Below are 26,151 nucleotides of genomic sequence, written 5' to 3'. Positions count from 1 at the left end.
AGGAAATCAGAGAAAGTGTCTTTTTTTCCCCCTCCTCAACCGTCTCAGGCTTCACTGTGACGATGATTAATTTTGCTTAAATGAAATCAGGTTATAGGAGCTGTTTAATCATAGGTTTGGATTATTCAACCTCAGCCTGGTATTTACAGTATGGGGTCGTATTAAATTATTCATTCATTGATTAGCAAACTTAATAATATGTAATTTCTCAAAAGAGGGTCACACGCAGTCATTTTTGTAATGATTTAATTATTTGTACTAATTAAATTGTCATAATAATAAACGACTGTGAGCAGCCCTCACCTTTTTTGGCAGCCAATCGGTGTGCGGCACTGCAATACGACTGAAGTGCAGAAATAAAAAGGGAAAACATTTGGGAAATTAAAACTTGCTTGTGGAAAGTACTTCAATAAATTCAACCTGCTGTAGAAACAGACTCAAATATGTTCACTACAGCAGACTGCTACAGCGCTCCGTGTGCTGAAAGGCTGCTGACGTCTCCGGTCTGGTGTGAAATATGAAATATATCAAAATACGAGTCAAAAATGTCCAATTATTTCACAGAGAGCTTCCTTCAAACAGCCAGCAGCGTGCTAATGCAACACAAACAAACAGCAAACTAACTCGACGCCTGCTTAATTCTTTCCTTTTTGAATCCGTCTGAATTATTCAACTCCCTGCGTGACTCATTTACATATTCAATCGCTCCTTCAAGTAATCACACAGCCTGTTAGTCATGATGTTTGTCAGACGGACCTCCGAGATGACCTCCGTGGTGAGATATATTCCACTCTCTCGCTCACGGCTCGGCAGCTGCATGACTCAGCACAATATCCACACGACTCGCCGCTCACATTTAAAAAAAACGCTGAGTCGGGATGCAAAGTAGCCCATACCAGATGTTTCTCCACCTGCGTCGTCTGATGAGCATCTTTGGTGTTCACTAACCAGAGAAGAAGTAAAAAAAAAAAAAAAAAACACTCTGCTGCTCGACTTTATTCCAGTTTCACTAAGTTGGACTCGAGCACCTCCTTCGGTTGCCAACGGCGATACGAGCCTCATTTTAATCAAGAATTAAAGTGTTCGGACTCATTTCAAAGCTCATAATCTGCCAGGAACATAACTGGCAGTTAAACTGAATGATCTCGCCGACATTTGCTGTCTTACCGAAGACTTGACTAATTCAATCAGTCGGCCTGGATTGCTTGTAATTGGTCTCGCCAGGTTCTGGAGATCTGGATCGGTTTCTGTCTCCATCCTTGAACCTGTTGTTGTGGCTGAGTCGGTCTGACATCCCGGACCCTGCTGGCCGCTTCTCCCTCAAAACTGCCTTTTCCGTTTTTCTAAATCTGAAAAGATTTCTTCAGGCAATGCAATTTAGTGACAGCGTGACGGAGTCGTGTCAGGGGGCGGGGCTTAGGGAAGGGGCAGTCCTACTATACAACACTTGCATCTGTAAAACTGGTCGTTACTCAACTAAATCAAATACATTAAAATATGCTAATCAGATAAAACATGAAAAAAAACTATTAAGATGTATTTGTATTTGTTGTTGACAATATCATGTGTTAATCAACAGCTTAAAGGTTAATTAATTAGGTTAATAGCTTGTATTGTAAACAAACAAAATTATAATTAATAACGTTTTCTTATTATCAGTTATGCAATGTTATTTTAACAGTTGATTGTTGCACAAGTTATAATATATAATTATTATATACATTATATTTATATTATATTATACGTAATATACGTAAATTGCAATGTTTACCACAAACACAGACTAACTTTGCGTTCCTAATAATGAGTAAAGATGGTTGATAGTAGTATTGTTTAAGTCAATGGACGGTCTGTCTGCGTGGTTGAAGCTCTGACGTTCACAGAGACGTTGATGAACGTTGACGGGTGGAAGAAGATGCTGCAGTGCCCTCTACCTCGCCGCCTCCTCTCTCTCATTCCCTCTCTCTCTCTCTCTCTCTCTCCTGCGATGCCCCGTTCGACCCCGGTGAAGGCTCTCGGCTCACTTTTGTTTATCTGGCAAAGGATGTAGAAGCAACCCAACCCCCTCACCACTCTCCCCTCTGTCTTTCTTCCCTGAAACATATTTCCAAATGAGTGAGCCCAGACCACAGCTGCCTCTCTGACGCATTAATCACTTGGCTGCCGCCCCCTCCACTCCTACACACACACACACACACACACACACGCTCACTCATGGATAACCTGCTTTGACTTCACACAAGTAAAGGCATGTACCGCCGCCGTGTAATGTAAGCACATGTCAGCGCACACGACTCGAACAGGTAGAGAGAGAGAACGGCAGGATGATACTCACACACACACACACGCACACACACACACACATGTACACAAAGCACCCGCCCTCCCCTGAAGTGATCTTGACTCGAGTACGCCAGCTCCCTCTCTCTCTCTCCATCCAGACACGGCTCCCGCATGACCCTCCATTTTCCTCATCATTAGTGACACCAAGCAGCATCCGCATTCCATCCCCCCTCCCTGCCTCCCTCCCTCGCCGCTCCTCTGTTTACTTCTTGATTTCTTCATTCGAATCCTGCACAGTGCCCCCCCCCCCCCCCCCCCCCCGCAGAGAGAGGGGGAGCCTGAAGGGAGGTGAAGAGGGGGGGGAGAGAAAGCAAGGAATGCCTGCTTTAGATGTTAATTTGCAGGAAAATGGTATGTAAAGTGGTTTCACCTGGTTTACGTAACGGCCCTGAAGGAGACGAGTGGAGGATGTTGCGTACCTCCCCCCCCCCCACGGTGAAGCGTAGCTCCACGAGGAGGATTTTTCGAGGAGCATTTTCTCATCATTATGCAACAATTCCTTTAAATTTGCATCTGGAGTCGAGGGGCAGGTAACAAGAATGGAACGTTAAACGTTTGACATCGGGGAAACGTTGTTTTAGTCATCGTTGTATAAACCCACCGAATCGCCCCGGTGCTCGGTCCTCTGGTCCCCCCGCCGAGTTGCAGCTTGATCCCGGCTTGATCCGGGATTCCAGAACAGATCCAGGTCTCCGTATTCAATGCGAGGCACAACAGTCTCCCGCTGCTGGGTGCCACCATGCTATCCACCATGCTTACCTATGACCAGACCTCAGAAAGCCAGGAGCATGCTTGGTAGCGGAGAAGCCTTATAGGTCCTAGCTCGGTTAGCATCTTGACTTTTTGGTTTGTCCTTAAGGGCCACTGTAGAAACATCCATGTAGATACAAAGAGCTCATAAGAAAACAGAAGCGCTCTTAGTTTCCAGGTGATCATACACGAACGAAACACAGTGACGAAGCCTGGAATCCGACATGCCGGGCCTTTTAAAGTGCAGCTAATTCTAACGAGTCACCAGTGGTATAAACATGACATTTTCCTCCAGCGTAACGGGGTACTTTTCCTTTGCAAAGCTTTCTGAGCTGTAAATATGCTTTTTGTGTTTCCAACAGCATGCACTCTCGATGTTAAGTGGCTCGTTGGTGAGCCGGAGAGCATGTAAACTGATCTGGAGCCAAAGCAGCGTCGGCTTAGATTTCACCAAAAATATAAAACATGGGTTTATTGTAGCTGGAAATGAGAACTAACATCATCACAATCACTTTTTATTACTTATTATTTTGGAATTAGAGGCATTAAACGCTATATAATTAGTTTTTCTTTTAATTTTAGGGTGAAATGTGCTAAAAATGAGGTTCCTGCATGACTCAATTAATCTAACATTTTAGATCAAGATATCTAAACAAATTCTGACTTTTTGCCATGAAGTTTGGTTTGGATATTGTCTTCAGAGGATGGCCTTTTGGTTTTTGGAGCCTCCTTGACTGACTCTGGTCAAAGCTTCACTTTGATGGATACAAGTCTTTAAGATGCACGATGAAGGACGAGGACATCTTCTCAAATTAGAACTAGAAAAATGGCACAATTGATGCAGCTTCGCAGCTAACTGCTGCTATCAGAGCTTCTATAGGAGTGAATATGAATATGAACCAGGAAACAGGAGGACCTCCCTCCCATGCAGAAACTACCTGAGGCTGAATGGATGCCGTGGAATGGTGTCAGTGTGAACTCTATTGATTTTATCATTGTTTAGCCTGTCCTTAGTGCAACCCCTCATGGTAAACATTGCAGCCTCTAGGGGGCGCGAGCGAGGCATTCTAACTAGCTTCTTCTGGAAGCCAATCGATTCCTCAGAGCAGCCGTTATGTTTTGCAACAACCCTCTAAAAAAAAAAAAAATTCTGGGACAGCTGTTGCATATTTATCAATAATTGCTCTATAATTGCCTAATTTTCCAAAGACTCATTTACATTTGAGCAACATTGGACTTAACTGACGTGCATATTTTTGACTCCAGGCGTTCCAGCTTCCCTTATCTAATGAGATTATTTGCATGAAGCTGCAACGCTTGAAATGTATGTTTGTACAACTCGCAGGAATCTGCTTGAAAATCGCTGCAGAGATGTGGGGGGGGAACACGAAATAAATAAACTGGAGAAAGTGGTCGGACGTAGGTTGTAAAATAATGCAAATGAATAGATGATTGGGGGAGTGCTGGCATTTTTATTTCATGCCATTTAGAAACAAACCACAATAATGCAGCCCACTTAAAGCCGTAAAAAAAAATCCCTTTTTTTGTTGTATTTACTGGCATTGTTGAAATTTGCTTTTGCACTCATTAGGCCCGGCGACAGATAAAGGCTTTTTTTTTGTGCAGCGTACATCAGCAGCGGTAGCACAAAAGCCACTTACATGCTCAGTGCGAACATGTAACACCCTATAAAGCTTTTCACACCCCGTTCTTACATAAGGTGGCACAAATCCGCTGAGCAGCAGTGGGAGAGGTGCTGTGTGTGTCTATGTGTGTGTGTGTGTGGTTGGGGTTATTGGAATATAGCTTTGCTATCATTGCTGATGCTTTAATTAATGTCTCCTACAATAATGCAAAGTTATTTTATTCAAAGCCAGTGAGTGCTGACTATAAGTTATTAATCCCCGCCACTTTGGTCCAGACTGTAATAATCTCCAAGACTATGATTCAGCAAGTCATGCGGCGTCGCTATGGCGATCCCTGAGGGCGTTTTACTATCTATCCGCAGTGGAAGACTAAACAGAGGAGAGGATCCGGTGCCATAAAGTGAGCCGTGCGGTGGGAGACGAGGCATTAGATGGACTGCCGTTAAATTGTACACAAACATTCATGCTCCCCGTAGGATGATCCCATGAATTCCCATCCAGCGCCAATGCATGTTTCCCCAATATCGACCCCAATGTTGCCTGCTCAGAAATCTGACGTCATATTTGAGGTTATTATGTGTATTTGTGGAAGTAAGTATATTTCTAGAGCTTTATATTTATAACTGTCATGAGGGTGACCCGTCGGCATCAGGATCCACGACACTTTAAAGCAAAGCAGTTTATAAGCAATTCAGTCTGATGCATTATCTTACATTCAAGGCGGATCTCAAAGGGGGTTTCAGCTCGAGCTTTGGTCTATTATGGATTACACGGTTGAATAATGCAGCGTCGCACTGGAAAAGAGGATATTGACACTGAAAAAGCGTCTTCATTACAACTTTTACGGCGACCAACATTGGCAGATGTTAGAGCGCGCCTTCTATCGGTTGATGGACGGCGTATCTTAATCCTGTCTGCTGGTACTTCACATGTTTTATTAGTTAGGGTGGAAACATTTGTTATTTAAATTCCTCCATGTCGGAGGATGACAGAAACACGTCGCTGCCAACGCGAGAAAAGATGTGCTTGTAATCGTACGTAATAAAACATATTCAAAAGTTAAAAATGTGTTCATATTTATTAACAAAACTCTTAATAAAGAGATTTTTCTTTTCCTAAAACCTACTTGTAGGCTACCATGGTTAATTTGTATATCTCTAACTGGGAAAATTAATTCAAAACACAATGTATCACTGGACAACAAACCCTTTAAAACTTCAAGGCCACAGCAATGTGAATATGTTCAATCACCTCTGTAATGGCTCCATTGTTGTTAGGATTAATTTACTGCACTCAGGATTATGAATTTGAAAAACTGCAGCTGTTTGTTTTCAGTTAATGACAAAAATGCTAAACAGTCGTTGGATGATGCATTGTAATGTGCCGCCCACCAGGGCTCCATAAAAAAACCCGTTCACTGCTCAATAAAACCCCTAAATACATATTATTAGGTACACAAAACATCAATGATGGAACAATACATCACCGTGGTTACTCAACAAAACGCATAAATCTTGAACAGGTAAAAAAAACATGTTGGAAAACAGATAAAATGCCGTGTCGACTTCTTCAGTTGTGAGTGTTGTGTGCAGCTCTGGCAGCTCAAAGGTGCTGGAGGCTGCCACGTCTTAATACTCCAACTGGATTTGCTATCTATTTTTATAGCAACACATTAAATATATGTAACATAGCGATTTATCTGGTTATAATCTCATTTTGGATAACACCGTTGGCACAGCTAGGTTGCTATCTTTCTATGTTATGTTTCTATGAACAGTCCACACAGCCGAACTGATCCGTCTCCTTCGAATCCTCAGTAAGAGGGATTCTACTTTGAAGTGATCCGACAACACAAGGATCTTGACCTTTTTTCTCTCCCGGCTCCATCTAGCTGTCGCAGCATTTGCAGCTCGGTTGAAGGGTTGTTCTGTTCTCAGAGAGATATCAGGTTGAAGGCTCCGGTCATGTCATGCATCAAATATGGTTTTAAAAAGCAAAATCCTAGATGTCCGTGGTTGGTTCTTGTTGTCTTAGGTCTGGCTATCTGTTCTGTCAGCTATAATGAAAATGCTGACACCTGACAACGTGGAGGCACAACTACGGCAAGCACGGTTGGTCAAAGTTCTGGCTCAAGCAGTCCACTTGTCGAAGGGTCCTTGAGCAAGACCTTGAACCCAAGATTTCTATCGGTGTGGAATGTGGTGGATGTAGACATGTAGCGTAAATCCCTCTGAATGGTTGGTAAGACTAGAAAAGCACCGTAGTAATGTCGGTCTATCCATTTAACTTCCTCTTAAGATGGAACTTTATTTTGAAAATATGCATGTAACAAGCTCGTATTGACGCACCGTCCCTGAGTCTCCAAAAACCACCCCGAGAGTGTTACCTGGGCCGCCATAGTTTGAAGGTTAAAGCTTCATATATGATGAGTTTGCATTGTCTTGTCCTGCAAACAAGTTTGACCAACCTGCTGTTTTTTTTTTTTAAATAATCCTTTCCTCTGACCGCTCGAGTTTCCTGCTCCGTCTTATTTTTAACAACGTGATCACAATCAGTCATTTAAAAGTAAAATCATAGATTTCCGTGTTGGCGTTCTAATACATCTAAAAGAATAACTGGACTTGGGTCTTGTTGTAGGTCTGGCTATCCGTTCTGTAAACAAACAGGACTTTCACCCAGGTGATGGCTGTTCGCATTCCACGTGTAAACTTATACATTTGGAACGCTAGTCGTCACGTGACTCATGAGAAGTCCAAAAGCTGGTTCATCCATTTAACTTCCTCTTAAGATGGAAGTTTATTTTGAAAATATGCATGTAGGCGTATACTGATGCACCGTCCTTGAGTCGCCTAAAACCGCCCCTAGAGTGTTACCTGGACCGCCATAGTTAGAAGCTTAAAGTGTCCGTATATGATGAGTTGGGCGTGTAAAAACTGTTAATAATGGATAGTTTGACTGCAAACATAATTCATATTTAATATCATTGTTTTCTTGTGTGCGCATTCTTCTACGTAAACTGCATCGTTACTCGGTCTGTAGCCGTTATTATGGCAAACAATGGTCCCGTGATACGTAACGATGCTGTACTCCAAAATCAACGTGCTCGCAGTCCACACACACACACACACACACACACACACACACACACACACACACACACACACACACACACACACACACACACACACAAGCATTCAATCAGACAGCACCGACTGCAATCAGACATTGGCGAAACACAACCAGTCACTCTCGCTTTCTGTCTCTCTCTCTCTCAAACACACACACGCACACACACACACACACTAGCAGACACACACAAACACTCAGCACACAAAGATTTGACAATTTATCAGCGGGGAGCCGCACCAACAAGAAAATGATTGTCTGCTGTTCAAGAAGCATGAACTCACACGCGTTCCTGGAATTGTCAAAAGGGAAAATTAATATCTCTGGTGATCACAAGCAGCGCGTGACACGCAGATGATAAGTGCGTCAATTAAGAACATGTAGCATAGCGTGTAAGATTTCTGTGCGTTGCATCATGTTTGTGATTGAGGCGCCGTATGAATAAATGTATGTCGAAGAGTAGAACTTATGAAAAATGCAACACTAATGCTATTACGACTAATAACACCACGGGGAGACGCGTTGACAGACTGGTGCCCCGATTGATATTTAATATTCTTTCGCAACTCTTTTATCCTTCAATCCTGAGCAAAAAAAAAATGTTTTATTAACAAAATCAAACTGATGTCACTTTGACAGCGGGTTTTGATTTTCCTGCTGAAAATCTTCCTCAGTGTCACGGTGGCCATCTGTGTGACCCGACTGATTATTCATCCTTTTTTTTTTTTCTGAATCAAATGGAAACATGCAGCTGTTAGCTCCGTCAAATGGGACACGGTGGCTCTTCCTTTCCGTTGCGAGCCTAAGTGAAGTTCGGGCCTCGGGCTAGCTTTGTACGCCGCGCTGCCGAGTGTCATTGTCTGACAACTTTAATCTCCGATTGGCTGCTTCGACTTTTTGACATGGATAGCCAAAGGCTGAAATCCATCCCCCCCTTACTGTCAGTGCCATGGGCTGAATATGTTACTGGCCATCGGATAAAGTTGGAAAAAGGTGGACGGCAATAAAACTTAAAATGTTACCCTTTGACAATTTTTTAACCATATCTGTTTGTAAATGTCAAAGCATGAAATGCCTTTTAAAGGCCTTAAGGGTTGAACTGCACAATATTTACCATTGGAAAAGCACAGACAGAATTTTTTTTTTTTTTTTCAATTAACACTTGAAATGATGAAGGCACTTGCAAATGACAAGGTCATAATAATAATAATAATAACCACAAACCCAGTAAGAAAGAAAACTGTATATATAAATATATTATACCATATAGAGCTGAACGGACGGTTTTGGTACATCCACCCTTTGTAAGGGAAGATAATGGTATTTTTGTTACCTTTCAGATGGTGGTTTTATTCATTTCAGTATGTTGTGATAATGAAATTACGAAAGACTTGTTGTAATCACTGATGGGTGGTTTTGAACTGTTTTGATACCATACCTACCATTCGATACGGACTCTGAAACTGTTGCTGTGCAAATGTGCCGATCCAGTAAACAAAGAGTAAAAGAACATGGATACGGTAAATTTATTGTTAAGCTGTCAAAACTGCAAATTTAGTTTGAATCCACGAAAGCACTTACAGTGTATTTCAACTGTTCTTCAAAAAGTCCTTGCGAAGCAATTATTTTGTCATCGTCAGTGAATCAGAACTGTCCAGCGACTTGACTATCCTATAATCAAATACCATCCAGCAGCTGCTCTCTGGTTGTTTTGCCTGTGTGAACAGGAAGCCGGGCAAAGCGTCAGTGTTTTCTTTTTCTCAACCCTACGGCGGAGGAGAGTGTCGGAGTCACCTGATGCAGATCATGGTCATGTTTCTACCCTCAAGTGCCTTTTGTATCTGTGTGTCAACGCCCGAGCTAATTTCTAATGAGGAGATATAAAAATAAAAAGGCAAATTGAGCATTTGGAGGGAAATGCATTAAGTGCAGCTCAGACTGCCAATTATATTTTACTCCCACCATCTCTGATCTGTCATTATCATAATGTCCATTTCAGTTATGTGAGTTTATCTTTCCGTCGTTCTCAAGCCGTCTCGCTGAAAGCTTCCACGTGAGTGTGTTTGTTTGGAAACTTGAAGCTCTGACGCTTGTCACGCGTCTCCCTGAGCCGTCTTCTCACCAAAACGCTCATACGATTTAAAATATGATCATGGTTGTAACATTGGAGGTACCCTGTGTTTTCCCTCCATTGTGCCATTAGTGGTCAAAAACTCAACAGGCAGCTTTTAAATGAGTGTAGTTGCCTGTTGCTAGTTTTTCCATTTCTCTTTAATGGCAGGTCATCATCCATATAGCATCCCATACAAAATTGCTGCGTTTGGCACAAATGGATGGCTTTTGATATTTTTGTGCCTGGAAAAAAAGTATTAATGCGGCCAAGGCAAGTAAACTAATTACCACCAGTTAAATTACCCTTATAATTGTCAGTTTAAAGAAACATATGATGAAGAAAATATAATAAACAATGAATTAGCAACACCCATATTGTGTTAAAGTAACAAACCAACGTTATAAAACCATTTGTATCATATGTACCCGAGTTTCTGAGACCTCTATCTTATCAACATGATCAATACTTTCCTTAAAACCCTGTTGTATGACCTGATACATGTATTCTGCCCTCTAGTGGATTATCATTCCACTGCAGGCAGTCTTCAAAAATGGCCGCTGTCATTAAATCATCCACACACTTTTGGCAGGAAAATCTTTGCTCATTTTCGATACGAATAACATTTATATTGATAAATATTTAATTAGCATTAATTAGCAAGAATTAGCAATTCTTTATATAACAGTTAAAACGGTAGTAGTAGGTTGGTCACATCTTCAATAGACAACAGGGGTTCGTCCAATTAGGAACAGTCTCCTTTGTTTTTCAAAGTGCCGACACACAGCTCAAGATTTCATGCCAAAAAGCCGATACACTGAAATGTTAATAACAAAAAAAGGCTGTGTTGAAGCTTTAAACAGCTTTCGCCAGGAAGTGCTTTTTCTTTCCACCTTTGACAGGAGCCAAGGTTGCCACGGCAGCCCACGGTTGTTGTTGTTGGCTATTAATTAGTGTAAAGTCCGGCACCGTCTCCCGAAGTGTCAGAGTTTGTTTATTAAGCACAACGGGAACAATTAAGCAGCTGACAACGCAGCCGCCGTCGGAAGTCCGCCCGCTTCCCTCCGCCGGCCTTAAACCCAGACCCGGCAGACAACCTCACGGGCGCCCCGCTGCCGCCTTGTAACCTTCAGTGGATGCCTTGAAATGCATTTTGTAGCGTGTTAGCCGATTATCATAACCAGATGCCCACCTCGCCGCCCACCTCTGCATATGTTTGAAAAATGAGGTTCCGTCTTGAATATTAAAGACGGCGAGGTTCATTTATTTAGGGCTGTGTTCGGGCCACTGAGGGATGCTCATTTGAATCTCGTTTGTTAAGCTGTCTATCCTTATCTGTCAGCATCAGAGGATGCAATTTCTCTCTTCCCACCTCATCCTCCTTGTCTCCTAAATGGCAGGGATATTTAGAGGTGCTTGACAACTGAGGCATGCAAATTAGCAGTTGATGTTTCCTGCATTCTCTTAGTTTCTGTTTTTTCTTTCCCTTTTCCGCCCCTCAGTCGGCCCTTTTAGCCTCTCTGAGAAGATGTTATTTGTGATGCTATTTTTGTAACGATGTAGGAGGAGAGTGTAAGGAGGGAATTACAAAGACTTTACCCATACGTTTTTTTTCCCCTTCTTCTCTCAACCTCAATTGCAGGCTTGGCAAAATAGTTTGCATGATCTGGTGTATCATTAGCAGTCCACGTGTTTTATGTAACCCTGCATCTCTGAATAAAGAGTAAATTTAACACGTTTAAAAGTGATTTACAAGAACTCCCAAGTATACGTTTGAACTTCATATAGAACCACCTGATTATGAAGGATTGGATTTTCAAGAATACACCGTATCAGACTGGAAATTGTCCGACCTGGGAAAACCCATCTCTAGGTATGTACCAGACGGGACGGAGAGACGGCCGTTCATGCTAAACAACAATGGTGGCTCCTTAAGAGAATAGCATAGATTCTTCAATAGCATCAGTTGTATCCCAACAATCCCAAGGGGAACGCTGCTGAAGGCTTTTCTCAGTGAAAAAAAGATGTTCTCGTACTTCGAGACAGATTTCTCAACCAATTTCTGCCCTTTTCCAAACAGTTTCCAATGAGGACTTCTCAGATTCATTGGAACAAATCATCAGTTAGCATTTGTAGGGTGTCCGGGACAAATTTTGGCGTTTTATTTAGCCTGACCTCTCGGGACAGTTTGTAGGAGTTTGTACTACAAAAGGCTTGTTAAGAGTGATTCAGCATTTCTGCTGTTTCCCTGGATGTACTGAAACTGTTTTTTAATGTTAATAAGATGTAGACCTGAACAGCAGCTTCTTCCTGTATAGCGGTCCGAGGCATCGTGCAGTATTTTGCCTCGTTAGCGAGGAGCATAAACATTTCAAATATAGTTAGTTGATATCCACAATTATAGAATTGACCTTTCACTTTGACTGGCTGTTTGTGTTTGTTCGTGGCTCCACGTAGCCTCGAGCATGTGTGTTAGAGTGTGTGTTAGAGTGTGTGTGTGTGTGTGTGTGTGTGTGTGTGTGTGTGTGTGTGTGTGTGTGTGTGTGCTGTTTTCCCGCCGGTGATATATTGCGCCGGGACCGATAACTAACAGCCACCGCTGGCGAGCTGCCAGGTGTTGGTTTTGTAGCGATCATTAAAAATAAACCAAAGCCACTCAAGGCTTACCATCAACCGCAACAGCGGCTGCAACCCCAAAGCAAAAGTCCGAGATGTTATTACTGTAGTTTCTCAAATCAAAGTAGCGTGGAGCCGGAGAGAATCCATTTTTCATTTTCCGCGAGGCAGAGAGAGACGTTGTGGTTTGTGGAAACAAGGAAGTGTAGCAATCCGAGTTGCAGCCGATGAGCAATGACAGCCGTGACCGAATGGTCTGCTCGTTGGGTTTATCTCTGGTCACCGAGTCCTTCTGTCCCGCAGCATCGCCTGCAGGGTTGTGATCTGTTCCCCCGTTATATTTGAATCATTAAAAATAAAAAGTAAAAAACAGATCAACACCAGAATGAATGGCTTTATGAACAGCACAGTGTTTCTGCTTTCCTAACCCTCCAAGTCAGCAACCGTGACGACCCATCACGTCAGGCCTCCCTCCACATTATCATTACAAACGTGAATGTTTTTTATGTCAGAGCGTTTGATTTATTGATTGTTGGAATGGAATACAAATGTCAACACATACTGTATAACAAAAATGCTTTTGAAGCAGATTATTAACTGACCCAATGGTTTATTGAAGTCTTTGTACTCACAGCACACATTTTCACAGTTTCTTTTTTTTTTTTGGAAAAGCACAGGTGTTAATAATAACACCGTTCTGTTCAGGTGTTCCAATGAAAGTGTGATGGCGAACCAGCATGCAGATACCAGAAACCTGAAACAAAAGCAGCTCCATCCCAATTTGCCAATTTTATTATTGTTTTATTATTATTATTCCTACTGTGACAAGTAAAAAAACACCTTTTCACCTTTCTTTCTTCTAATCCAATGTGTACTCATTTCTAAGTCCCTATAATGATGTTCTATGTGGGAATATCTTCTCTTCTTTCAGAAGGTGTCAAGTTTTAACGGCCTCCTGGTAACACATGTGTCCCCCTTGTCTTTGTCCTTGATCCAGTGGTGAGTCAGAACCTGGTGACGGACAATGTGTCGGTGGTGGAGGGCGAGATGGCAATCATCAGCTGTCGGGTGAAGAACAACGACGACTCCGTCATCCAGCTGCTCAACCCCAACAGACAGACCATTTACTTCAGAGACATGAGACGTGAGTGCCAAATAATCTCTTTTAAATCAAAGCCAAAGTCATTTAAACGCCTGTTTTATTCAAAGCGGTCACTGAGGCGACCGATTTCAGCTTTTGTTTGGCCTCGTTCCCCACCAGAAGTAGATTTGTAGTCCGTTTTGTTTGTTCAGAACATGAGGGTCAGGGTTCAAAATGTAACAATTAAAAAAATGGAGGCAGTTAAGGCTTAAATAGCTATCTGGCGTGACTGCAGGGGTAGCCAATCATCTTGAAATAGTGTCTGAATGCTGAAAGCCTGTCTTCTTTCGGCCATTTTGCCGACATGGCATGAATGCACCATTTAGAAGTAAGAAACCTTCACAATAAAAGTCCAAAAGCATTCATTTTGAACCGATAAAAGAAAAGGCAACTTAACATTTTGACATGCCTCGGTTGTAATTTCATTAAGCATTGCAGATTACCTTCCTGCGATTGATGTACAGTACAGTTTAAGAAAAAACCCACATCATACCTCATCTAAGGGGTTATTATGAGGCTGTCGGAGGATAAAGTAGATGGTAGTCGACTCTGTCGGCTGCGAGAGAGGAATTCAGCTCCGTGGTGTCTTTATGTGATTGATATGGAATGTGTTTAATTATAGTCTGCGGCGGTTTGATGCGATCGGATGACATGGAAATCAATCCCAGTGAGGCATTTATTTATGTCGGCTTCACTGGTTCATTTTGCAGGCAGTCATAGAATTAGACAGACGTTTGGCATATCATTTACATTTGGTGGGAGGAAAAAAAACGAAGTCGTGGCCGCGGTTTGACGACAAAGCTGATGAATGAAGACAAATATGATAAATAAAAAAATAAATAAAACGTGTAGTTTTAAAAACCAAATCATGTGTGAATGGCTGCACAACATTGATTAATATTCTCTGGCATTACTTGCACTTCTTCCAGGGAGCTGCATTAAGTTTGACCCACATGTCTGCAGCAGGATTAATACGGGACGAGGTTAACACAGTCAACCGAACGCCGCTCGCTTTCAGCACGTCTGCTTTAATAAAAGCAGCTCGTATCCCCTAAACGTTTAATGACCTGTTGTGTTTATTCTTATCCTGTCCAATTATCGTGTCACGCCGCTAATTGTTATGTTGTGTTCACTGTCTGGCCAGGTTTGGCTTTCTCTAATTATGTTTGAAGCCCATAAGGGTGAAATGTTGAGTATAAATACTGTTGACCTCTGTAGTATTACTACTACTACCACTAGGACCACATAACAGTAGCATTAAGTTCAAAATCTATAATTCATGAATCCCTTTATCAATCGTTTACAGAGCTCTAAGCATCGCTGCCTCCCCAAAATATGTTCATATACAAATAATCAGACCAAGTGGTTTGGAAGAAAATTATATTTTCTAATATTAAGTTGAAGTTTGTATTAGTGGAGTCGTTTTTATAAAGGCTTTAAAGGTTATAGCATACTAGTTAACCCCAACTCCATTTAAAAAAAAAACCCAAAAATAATAATTCCCGACCTTGAAAGAAGTATTTCACCTGCTCTTTATTAATATGAAACTAGGCTGTCTTTACAGTAGCATGTTGTTGAAATCCGTGCTTCATGACGAAGAAAATATAATGTCAAAAGTGCTGTGGAAAACACCCAGAATGCACCGGGCTCGTGGCCGACGGCACCACTCCCGGCCCGCTGCTATTCTGTCGGCTTTAGCAGAGTTCCCGTCGCATCTAAATATAGGCTGCGAGCGCTTTCTGTTATGTCGGCTTGCTTGAGTAGGAAAAAACTTCAGTTAAACAATGTCTGTTTCCCAAAAAATGTTTTAATGGAGCGGAGCGGTGAGTCATCATCGCCAGAAAAAGATCCGGAGCATTAGAAACAGAGAGCTGTGGATGATCCTGAATATAGTGAGAACATCTGGAAAAACCTAGTTTGTAGTGTCCATTTCGGACCAGGGACTCCAAGACCAAACAGGACGTGAACCACTGACTCATGACTCACTCAAGTCATGTGCTTGTCTACGCCAAAACCAGGACCCCCCCAGAGATCCTTCTTTTAACTTCAGTACAAAGTCCTCGATTCGTAAACAAATGACGTCTGTAGACATAATCACATTTTTCCTCCAAAATGTATTCGGCAAATCAAACGTTCCTTGCAGGAGCAGGGAAATCCAGTGTGTGTGTGTGTGTGTGTGTGTGTGTCTTTGTGCTCCCACCCATTGGCACGACTAAGCAAAGATGATGAGAGTAGGGGGGTAAAAGCTGTTTTTATTTAGAATTTTTAAGCAATTTTCACATTCCAATTTCATTGCCAGAGAATATCATATTAATCTGATTCTAAACACCTAAAAATAAAAAAGTAAAATAAGTGTCTACTGGTAGTCAGCTTGATGCATTAAGTACAAAACAGAAATTCTGTAAAATAGGCATCACAGGGCCGTGACACAACCGGGCCAGGGGTATAACGTGGGGAGGGGGCCTTCTCCTACGTCCATGGCTCTTGAACGCACCACACCCATCTTTGAGCCCGGCCGCCCTTTTGATTTCCACATAAAACCAACTAAAACTCAGGTTGAGACCAAAATCAGAGCTAAAATGCAATGTTGACAGTACACAAGTTAACACAGGTTTAAAATAAAGGCTGAATTATGCTTCCGCGTCGACACAACGCAAGGGGGCTTGCGGACCCCTTACGTCCTTGCGGACCCCCTTACGTCCAACGCAAGGGCCTGACGTGTACCTCCCAAAAATCCTAGACGCGCGTCGAGGCAACGCAACACCAACGCAGCGGCAACGCAGCGGCATTGGCTGTGATTGGTCCGCTAACTACATCCGCTGGAGACCAATATCCGGTTTCCACTCACAAACACCGCCATTTAAACTTTTAAAAGGCTACTTTTATTGTTTTCACCTCGTTTTATTGTTTGCACCTTCTCGCTTTTGCACAAAGAAATAAAACACCAAGTTCTGAAAAATTGTGGACGTTTAAAGCCGGAAAGTAAACAAATACGCTATAACGAAGCTTACGATGATATACGCCAAGAGTCTCGGTCGGTCGGTCAGTCTTTACAAAAACCATAGCGCCCTCTACCGGTGTGGCTTTGAATTGCATTTCGACACGTAAACCCAACGCAGAACCATCACGGTCTCCAAGCAACTGCGTGGCCGTTGCGTTGCCGTTGCGTTATCACTACGCGGAAGCATAATCAGCCCTTAATGCTAATGTTGTTCCATGTCTGATGGATGTGGAAGTATGCAGCTAACATATAATCCAGAATGAGTCGATCAGCTGGAGGGATATATCGCTGGGTTTGTTCCAAACGGTATAAGTTTACTGATGGATACAACTGAACAAAATTATCTAAAACACACATTATTGACCTCATCAAAACACTATAAATTCAATTTGAATATGCAAATCCCCACAGTAAAATATATTGTATTCTTTTGATACAACTGTACATTAATGTTCATAAACTGCATCTCACCCGACCGTCGCCGTCTGCAGGCAGAGAACATTCTTTTTTGTATGTTTTGACTTGTTTTGACTGCAGGCACTCGTGACTTAGTTCTTTCCACCTTCTGATCCACAAGAGACCCCCCCACCCTTCCCGGTGAGATGGGTGTCAGGCCCTCCTCCACGCTCCCCAGCCCTCCTTAGTCATGTTCTCCGCCTCGCAAACACACCCTCTACATACTATACAAGGGCACACTCGCAGGAAGCCTCCATGCTTATGCTAAACCAAGCTTGGTATTTATCTGCCGTTGTGCCGAGCCGCAGTCAGCCGACTCCCACAAGCTGGCTGTCAAGGGCAAGGTGTTTTTTTCTTTGATGGGGGGGGGGCTCCTTGATCTCCTGTGATCCCTCCCAGGCATCTCCGCCACAGCTGCACTGCTTCATTACAACATGGCATCCACCAGGCAGCCTCCATACAACATCGCTCCCCCTTCAAAATATCACATCTGCCATCTCCGTCTGCAACCACAGCGGTGGATCGGTGGAGCGAGAGAGGGTAAAGAGATAGAGGGGAGGAAGAGAGCTTTGAAAATGGCTGCAGTTCCACACGCAGGCTAAACTCCACTATCGGTCGCAATTCCGTTGCTCTTCACGTCTGCACAAAGTAGTTCCCATGATACATTTACTTTATTTAATCAACGTTTAAATGTCGATGAGATTAAGAAGATGGATATATTACATTTTGGACCATCCATATCTTCATGGCATCTTTAAATGTGCTAAATTCCAACATGTATCTATAATATCTTAATCTGATTTATGCCTAATTGTAAACCCGAATATAATTTAAAGCAGAAATTTAAATAAAAATATATTTTTTAATATTAGCTCGAACAAAACCATGTTTTGTTTTTTTGTAAATGTCAGTTTATTTCAGCTGTAATGTTTTTTCTTTCTCTATTTTTTATCATGGGGTCTCTCTCTGGATTGAGCAAGCCTCAAGAGGCCATTTGTGGAACTGCAGCATTGGGTTCATTTCTCAGCATCAGTGATTTACTGCTTGATTACATCACACAACGAGTGGTCATGATGACATCACTCCACCACATCTTTACATAGCAAACTGTTTTCTGCTAGATGCTGTATGAACAAAGATATATCTATACTAATATACTAATACAAACAGAGCTCATTTCCGTTTAGCAGCCGCTACCGAAAAGTATCTTCAATAAAAGCCACACCACGGCGACTTATGAAGGGAGGAACAGAAGGGTTGAGCAGACGCACACCACCCTGCCCTCGTTCTCCTGTGGAGGAGGGAGGAGCAGCTCCTGGATCAGTGGGTGATCCGTCCACAGAAGGCCAGCAAGGTTACACTCAAAGGGTTTCTGTGAAAACAGCTTAATGAGGCAGCTCAGAGAGGAATATAATAATAATACGTTATAGAAAAATATCCCCACACGGAGGACACTATTTGACCCGCAGAAGCAAAGAGTCCAAGTGAGACTGATTATTAATTTAAGGAATGGAATGAGCGAACTGGGATCACTGAAATCACTTTATATATATATATATATATATATATATATATATATATATATAAACAAGTGTATGGGTACAAAGGCGGCCCCACTCAAAATGAATCCTGATCTGAGAGCGATTGAAGTGCCACAGTGGCTTTGTTGCACAATCATGATAAATGTTGAGTCATGAATAGGCGGCAGTGTTACTTTGGACCATCAAAAAAAAAAAAAAAAAAGCGAGGGAGACGCACACTGGCCTCGGTGGCGTGTCATTTCCCGAACCGACGGTTAATAGCATGTTGTTTGGCTCTTTCTGAGTCGGCGGCTGCACGATCTTCCAGTGTCAGATCGTCTGCGTGCTTCAAAAGCGGTCCGGCATGTTAATGTCAAGTGGAAGGGGGGGGGGGGGGGGGGGGGGGGGGTGGCTGGAACGAAGATGGCCGAGATAGACGAGCCTTTGAACTCGCTCGTTGGCTTCGAGTGCTTGGAGTGGCTCTTCTTCTTCTTCTTCTTCTTGTGCGTCCGTCTTTGAATATGAGAAGAATTTGGTTGGATTCCCAGCTGAGTTTAAAGGGGAGGTTTCAGATGAAGATCCCTGTTCTGAGAGCTCATATTACTTGTATGTAGATATACATATCTATATATATGTAGCATATATGGACACAGCTCTCTCGTGGCAAAGTGCTGGAAATATTCTAAATATAGCGTAGACTGATATTGATTATTCATAGGTGGACCTTTCTTAAAGGTGGCTAAAATGTATGTTGCTCGTGTCTCATTAGATCAATTTCATCAGAGTTGTCCTTGGCCTTGCTCCTCCTCCTCCTCCTCCTCCTCCTCCCTCACTCTCGCTACGCCGCTCTATGTGTTGGCGTCCAAAGCAGAAGAGCTCGCTCGCCCACGGCGCTTTTTTATTTGCCGGAGCTCCGATTTGCTAATTGAACAATGTGAGGATACGGAGAGGATTTTGAACATGAGATGTTTTTATTCAGGGATGTCGCGTCACGTGATGAAGAATCAGGCGTCCAAATCTGAGTGTGCAGCAGGAAATGTGTTTTCTTAGCGGTTCATAAGCTGCGTTTGAAGTGTCACTTTAGAAAAACCTTGCTTGACGGTTGAATGAAAACATGACTAACTAACTTGGTGTGGAAATAATTGAGGAAATGCTGCCTCTCGAACAAATAGGAAAGGGATCAGAATAAAGTAAACAGAGCTGGTACAATATACACTTATTATAACACATACATTTACATTTAGGGCATTTAGCAAAGAGACTTACAATAAGTACATTTGTCAAAAGAAAGAACCACATATACATATATCATTGCCGATAAAGTAAGAGCGAAACAATAGAAACAAGTGTTGAGAGATTATTTAATGAAAAAGTTGTGCAGAGAAGAATGAACTAAAATCAAGAAGAGAACTGTTATAATGCCAAATATCAGGAGCATGAAAAGAGACTTTGATTACGATCAGCAATCTGAAAAATGTCCCAATAATTTGGGTTTCGGTGACGAGGCAGGGATTTGGATGTCTGGACTTCACCTAGGGTGGAGGAGGAGGAGGGTTTTTTTTTTTGTAAGAATACAATTAACCCCTCCCCACCCAGTGTCACCCACTCTGACACCCGACAACAAAAAGAAACTTTGGAGCCTCTCAAAAAGTAGCGGCAACCACTAATCACAATTGATTGCTGACACTTAGGCGAGGCACACTCATCATCCCCTTTCTCTCTCTCTCTCTCTCTCTCTCTCTCTCTCTCTCTCTGGGGGTCATCCTCGGAAAAAAAGATTCAAATGAAATGCAGAAAGAACGAAAATGAATCAAGAGTTGCGACGGAACATGCAAGATGAATATGAAATCATGCATTCAGCACAAGATATAGACGAGGTGGTGTGTGTGTGGGGGGGGGGGGGGGGGGGCATTAGAGGATGTAGTGATCCCAACTCTCTTAAGTTTTGTATTAAAGTTTGTTTTCTGGGAGATTAAACTTCAAAAAGATTGTGCAGAACATCGTCTTGTTGTGAAAACACATCATTTTTGTTATAACCACAGAATATTCATTCTATGGTTTCAGGTTAATAATCAATAAATGGGCAATGAGAGGTTTCATCTGCAGAGAACCCTCTGAAATGCTGAACACGGGGAGCGATCGGTGCTGAAAGGAGAGTCACTAGAAAAGTCTCCACAGCGCTGGTCATTCGGTCAAACTCTTAAAGAACGCCTGTTTTCCTGAAAAGTTGCCTCTTTTTGTCGCCTCAATTATGAACACGAGATGATGATTATGAAGACACTCGACTTCAGATTCTCCCTGATGAGTAGCCATCTTCCACTGCCATCAGAGTGTGTGTGTGGGTGAATGAGAGGCTTTAGAAAGCACTTTGTCCTTCTCAGGTTGAGGAGTGCTCTTTTAGTGTTTGTTTTTTTACCTTTAAGTGCCGGCTGGTAACATGAGACGACCGCCGGCTCTAATGCAAACATCTAAGTGTCATCTGAGACTTTTTTCGAGTCCGTTATAATACAATACACACGCTAAGTGTGCGTGGAAAGAGATATCGGTCTTTTTCTTCTTCCGTCTACACTGTAAAAAATGTGGGAGGAAATTATATTTGCACAGAGGTTTTCAGGGTTTGTTTATCTGCCTGATGAGTGACACGGCGTTTCAGTGACTCAAATAGGGAGACGTCAAGTCTGTCACCTGCCTCCCAATGTCTCCTACTGTAACGTCTTATCGCTGCTTTTAAATGAGCTCCATCGCTATAACTCCACACATCAGATAACGTGCAGCCTTTCAGAGTTCGGACGGACTTCTCTTCCAAATCGGCTTCCTTTTGTCAGACATCTGTGATGTCCTCGTCCTGCTATCAGATACGATAGAACAAAAGAAGAAGAAGAGGGCAAAAGACGGCATGAAGCGAAAGGTCACCGTCTTTTTGTCCAAAGCACACGGAGAGGAGGGAAATATATAAATATATATATAGTTCACCTTCTCTCTGCCAGGACGGACATTTTTTGTGTTTCTGTAGTTCTACACTGTGTTGAGTCCTGCTGTGTGAACCAGGCTGTTCTCCGTCGCCCGTCCTTGTATCTCTCTTTGAGACTACAGTGTGTGTGTGTGTGTGGTGGGGGTGGGGGGGGGGTGTCCTTGCCACAGTGGCTCAGCGTTTCTTCTTCAGTGTTTATTAGAAGGAATTTATTCATTCGGCTCATGCTCATATACCACAACGCCTTATTTAGAAGTGATGCATAAGAGGATTAGGAGATCCCTGAGAAAAGGTTTTTGTGGAATGGATTATGTCTGACTGTCAAGGACTTTTGTCAAGTTGATGGAAGGGTAGGCCATCGGCGAAGGAACAAGTGACGAGTTCTTCCTGCTGTTCTGAATCCAGTTGCAGACCAAGGACTGTTTTTTGGGGGGGACGGGGTTTGTAACATTGCATAATATTTGACATTTTTTCAAATATTCTGGAGCTTCAAGAGCTCACAATCACCACGGATTTCTCCGATTTGGTCGACGATTCTGGTGTTTTGATATGTTATATGTCATGAAAAACGTTTTCAGAGTATTAGATCCAACAAGCCTTCCAGATGTGCCATTCAGACTTATTCAGGAGGCTTTAAAAGAAAGGTGCTAAATTGGAGCGTTTCAGACAAATATCAGATAAACAGTATAAATCATTTTGTTGAATATTAAAAGCATGTAAACACATGTTTGTGAACCTGAAATTTAGCTTGGTACGTCTCCTTTTAAGCTTGTTCTAGACTCTATCTCCTTCCATTCGACTGTTTCCCCTTGAATAACAGAACTACCGACAGTAAGATGCTCACGCTGCTGCAGGTTCCCGTTACCACGGAGCTTTTGAAGCGGTAGCATCACAAGTTTTACCGCCAAAGAAGCTTCTGAAAACAGGTTCAACGCTCTCTTCAATGCATCTGTATACCGCAGCATCAGTATGCTTTAATCTGGCAGCATTTTCATAATTCAATTAAATCATTAGGATTAGAGTCTGACCTCTCATTTTAATGAAGGCTAACAAGGCTTTTGAATGAGCTACAATAATTAGGGGTGTATTATTCATGTGCTACAATAAGGGCTTCATTGTACTCGGATAAAAGAATCTAATAGCCCCTCTAATGGAAACCAACCATTTAAGTTTTTTAAGGGGGGGGGCTAATGCGAGGAACGATGTGTGTAGAAAAGATTAAACGTTTGCATGATAAATAACCAACTCATACGCTGCATTTTTCAGATTTCAGTTTTTCCCGCCATGTTTGTACTTCCACTTATATTATTGTTTGAGTTTTCACAATGCAATAACTGTGACAGATAAGCACCAGAATCGTAATACTTCATACGTTTTAACATATTTTGCTCAGATCTTAGTGTATTTCTAATCTTTTTCATAAGACTTTAAAATTATAATGTAACTGTGTCAAAAAATAACCACTTTAATCACATTATAATGCATTACAGTGATCGTTATGCATTATACATAATACAAAAAAAGTGTCAGTGAGTGAGCAGCAATTATTAAATCATATGATTTATCACAAATGATAAATCCAACACCACTTATTTCCATTGCTCGGCCTGGAAGGGCCTTTTAAATATAATTGTAGTAGCCATGATTGTAGTAATAATTATAGAGTTAAACTAGAAAGCTGCTCAGAAGTGTGAAGAGCTCCTACAGGTGTGTCCACGTTGAATACTGCCTTCATGTTTGATTGAATAAATACAACCTACGATCAGCTAAAACCCACGCCTCGCTGTTCAGGTTCGCTCTCATTTTAATTCTCAGCTCCGTCTCACAGGTGTAACCGTGACTTGAAGTCTATTTTTTCTACAATAGCAGACATGAGGTCGGTGCCCGATAGAAAGGCAGAGAATAACTTGCGTCTCTGGCAGCTCAGATGCAGTCGACTGTGTGTTTCGTTCCGTTAGCTGTTAGCCGATAGCCAAACATGTCCAAAATAATAAGAAATTGGGCAAACTCTTGAACCCCGTAGACATTGAGTCAACGTTTTTCCCCTGACTGTGTCTCTGGCTGCAGATTAGTGATTAAGGGTGGGAGATGCACTCAGCTTGGTTTTCGCCAGCGGCCCCTAGAAATGAGTGAGTCGGCAGGTGAGTTGATGACGGTATAGAAATAGAAATAAAAGGCAAAAAAAGGTGTTTTGGAAAAAGTTGAGTCACCACAAACACGAGAGGCTGCTGGAGCATGCAGCTATAACTGCTCACCAGAAATAGTATGCAGGTTGCTACAACAGAATGCAAGATTAGCCATGGACAGACACACAGACACACTCACTCACTCACACTCTAATCAGGGTTCGTACGGTTGCTAGAAATCCTTGAAAACACTTGAATTTTAGTGTGGCGTTTTCAAGGTTTGGGAGAGAAAAGAAGATCTCCATATTTGAGGGACAGCATTTTGTATACTGGCATTTCTGTATGAAAAAATGACTTTTGATGATGGAAATAGTTGGTGATTATATTTCTGTGGATCTGTTAGTGGAATTAGTTTTCCTTTCATTTGTGGTCCTTCTGTAAAAAGCTGTCTCCAAACATCATGTTGGTTGTTTATAGGATGATGACATCTCATTTAATGCGATGAACAAGTGCAATAATATTGTAATAGACTGAATACTGCGTTGTATTGATACGAATATGTAGTTTACCACAGCTGGAAGGTGCTGAATAAGCATGGAAATGCACCTTGAAATGCTGGAAAAAGAATTTGACTTTGGAAAAGGTGTAGGAACCCGGTCTAATATCACCCCCACCCTTCCGCTACATAATGTATTTTAGAGACGGGAGCCAAAGAAAGTGATTTCTTTCCACATCTCTTTCCTTAATTTGGTGACACAATAGTCTCATCTCCAGTCGGCCTTATGGTATCACTTATAATGTGCCTGATGCTCATGTTTAATGATGCACAGAATCAATTTTGATGATGAGTTTTCTAGTTTCTCCCTCTCCCCGGTTTCTCTCTCCTGTTTCCGTGTCTCTCCCTTTACATTAAATGCAAAAAATACTGCTCTGCCATACAGCAGCATATCGTCCTTCTGTTCGTCATCTGTGAAAACATAATGTAGCCTAGTGCCTTTAAAAAAAAAAAAACATTTCAAAATCTATTTGTGGTGGTTATGAGGTTTTCTGTGTCAGACGTTTCCCTGTTCAAGGCTTTAAGCTTTGAATAAAAAAAAAAAAGAAATCAGAAGATGAGTGCACGGATCCACGAGGAGAGTGCAGAGTGCAAAGAGCCCGGAGTTACCGTCAATCAGAGCCGAATTCATCAGCATATCAAAGGGGGGGATTGGAGACGGGTCGGCTTTCAACTTGGCCACATGTTGTCATCCTACATTACGGCTGACGGAGAGTGTTAGGTAGATGGGCAAACAAGGTAAGGGGGAGATGGAAGAGGCTACGGACGAGGACGAGACGGGGTTTATGGATTTGTTCTCGATTCCACTGTTAGATCGACCGGCATGTTGTTAAGATGTACCGTATTTCTGCAGATTCAAACGGAAGGGAGTTATTAACTTGTTGTGTCTCATGCTTCTGTTCCATCGCTGCATACTGTGTCCCTGATTGGCTGCCGACCAATGATTGAAGTAGTTTGTTTTTCCCCCTCCGGAAGCTTCTTTGATGCTCAAAGTTGCAATGCACGTCACAGAAATTTTACAACTTTTAAAAAACGTGTATATATAACGTATATATTTCTTGGTCGACGGAAAATGGTGAATTTTGGTTGCGAGGAAAGTTGACGGAAGAAAAGTCAGAATGTTAAAAGTGAGCTGTTCTGACCTCGATACACTGAGAAAAAATAATAATAATAAAAAAGAAACCAATAGAAGTAGAAGTAAGTACGGCACTGCAGGGTCATCTGATGTCGCGGGTCGAAGACCTCAAACAGTCAATCACGGCGAGTATCGACTTCTGATGAAGTTCAGTCGGTCCATTTATATTTCTCATCATGATGCAAGAGAAGAAAGACTGTCCAAATACATAAAGAGATTGCATGAATTACCTCTGAGAGTGCATGTTTTACTGATTCAATCCAGATGTGATGTCCCAGTCAACGTTGCATGTGATTACACATGTGTGTTAAATATGTGTGTTTTTTCCTCCCTCAGCACTGAAAGACGCTCGCTTTCAGCTGGTGAACTTCTCCGACAACGAGCTGCGGGTGTCGCTGTCTAACGTCTCGCTGTCAGACGAGGGTCGATATGTTTGCCAGCTCTACACGGATCCCCCGCAGGAAGCCTACGCCGACATCACCGTGCTAAGTACGACAGCAAAACACACGCACACACACACAAAGATGCACACAAACACTCAGTGTTATTAGTTTAGGGGGAAGGTAGGAGGCAGTTGGTAAACGTTGGGATGGGGGGAGACGGCACATATTCGCATGCTGAGCAACACGGCTGACGGAAAGCTGCAAAGAGACT

At 42.3% G+C, this 26,151-nt stretch overlaps 1 protein-coding gene across 4 annotated transcripts in view; it reads left to right on the top strand.

The window, feature by feature from the left end:
- Window positions 1-26,151, top strand: part of cadm1a (cell adhesion molecule 1a) — a 330,169-nt gene that overhangs the window by 236,324 nt on the left and 67,694 nt on the right. For all 4 annotated transcript variants that reach the window (XM_084029344.1, XM_084029343.1, XM_084029345.1 and 1 more), the window contains 2 exons: window positions 13,589-13,735; window positions 25,834-25,986. In XM_084029344.1, coding sequence (XP_083885470.1) covers window positions 13,589-13,735; window positions 25,834-25,986 — 300 coding nt within the window. The remainder of the gene's footprint in view (window positions 1-13,588; window positions 13,736-25,833; window positions 25,987-26,151) is intronic.

Source organism: Eutrigla gurnardus, assembly GCF_963514095.1.
Source record: "Eutrigla gurnardus genome assembly, chromosome: 15".
NCBI classification, from domain to species: domain Eukaryota; kingdom Metazoa; phylum Chordata; class Actinopteri; order Perciformes; family Triglidae; genus Eutrigla; species Eutrigla gurnardus.
This window is presented reverse-complemented; position numbering and strand designations above follow the sequence as displayed.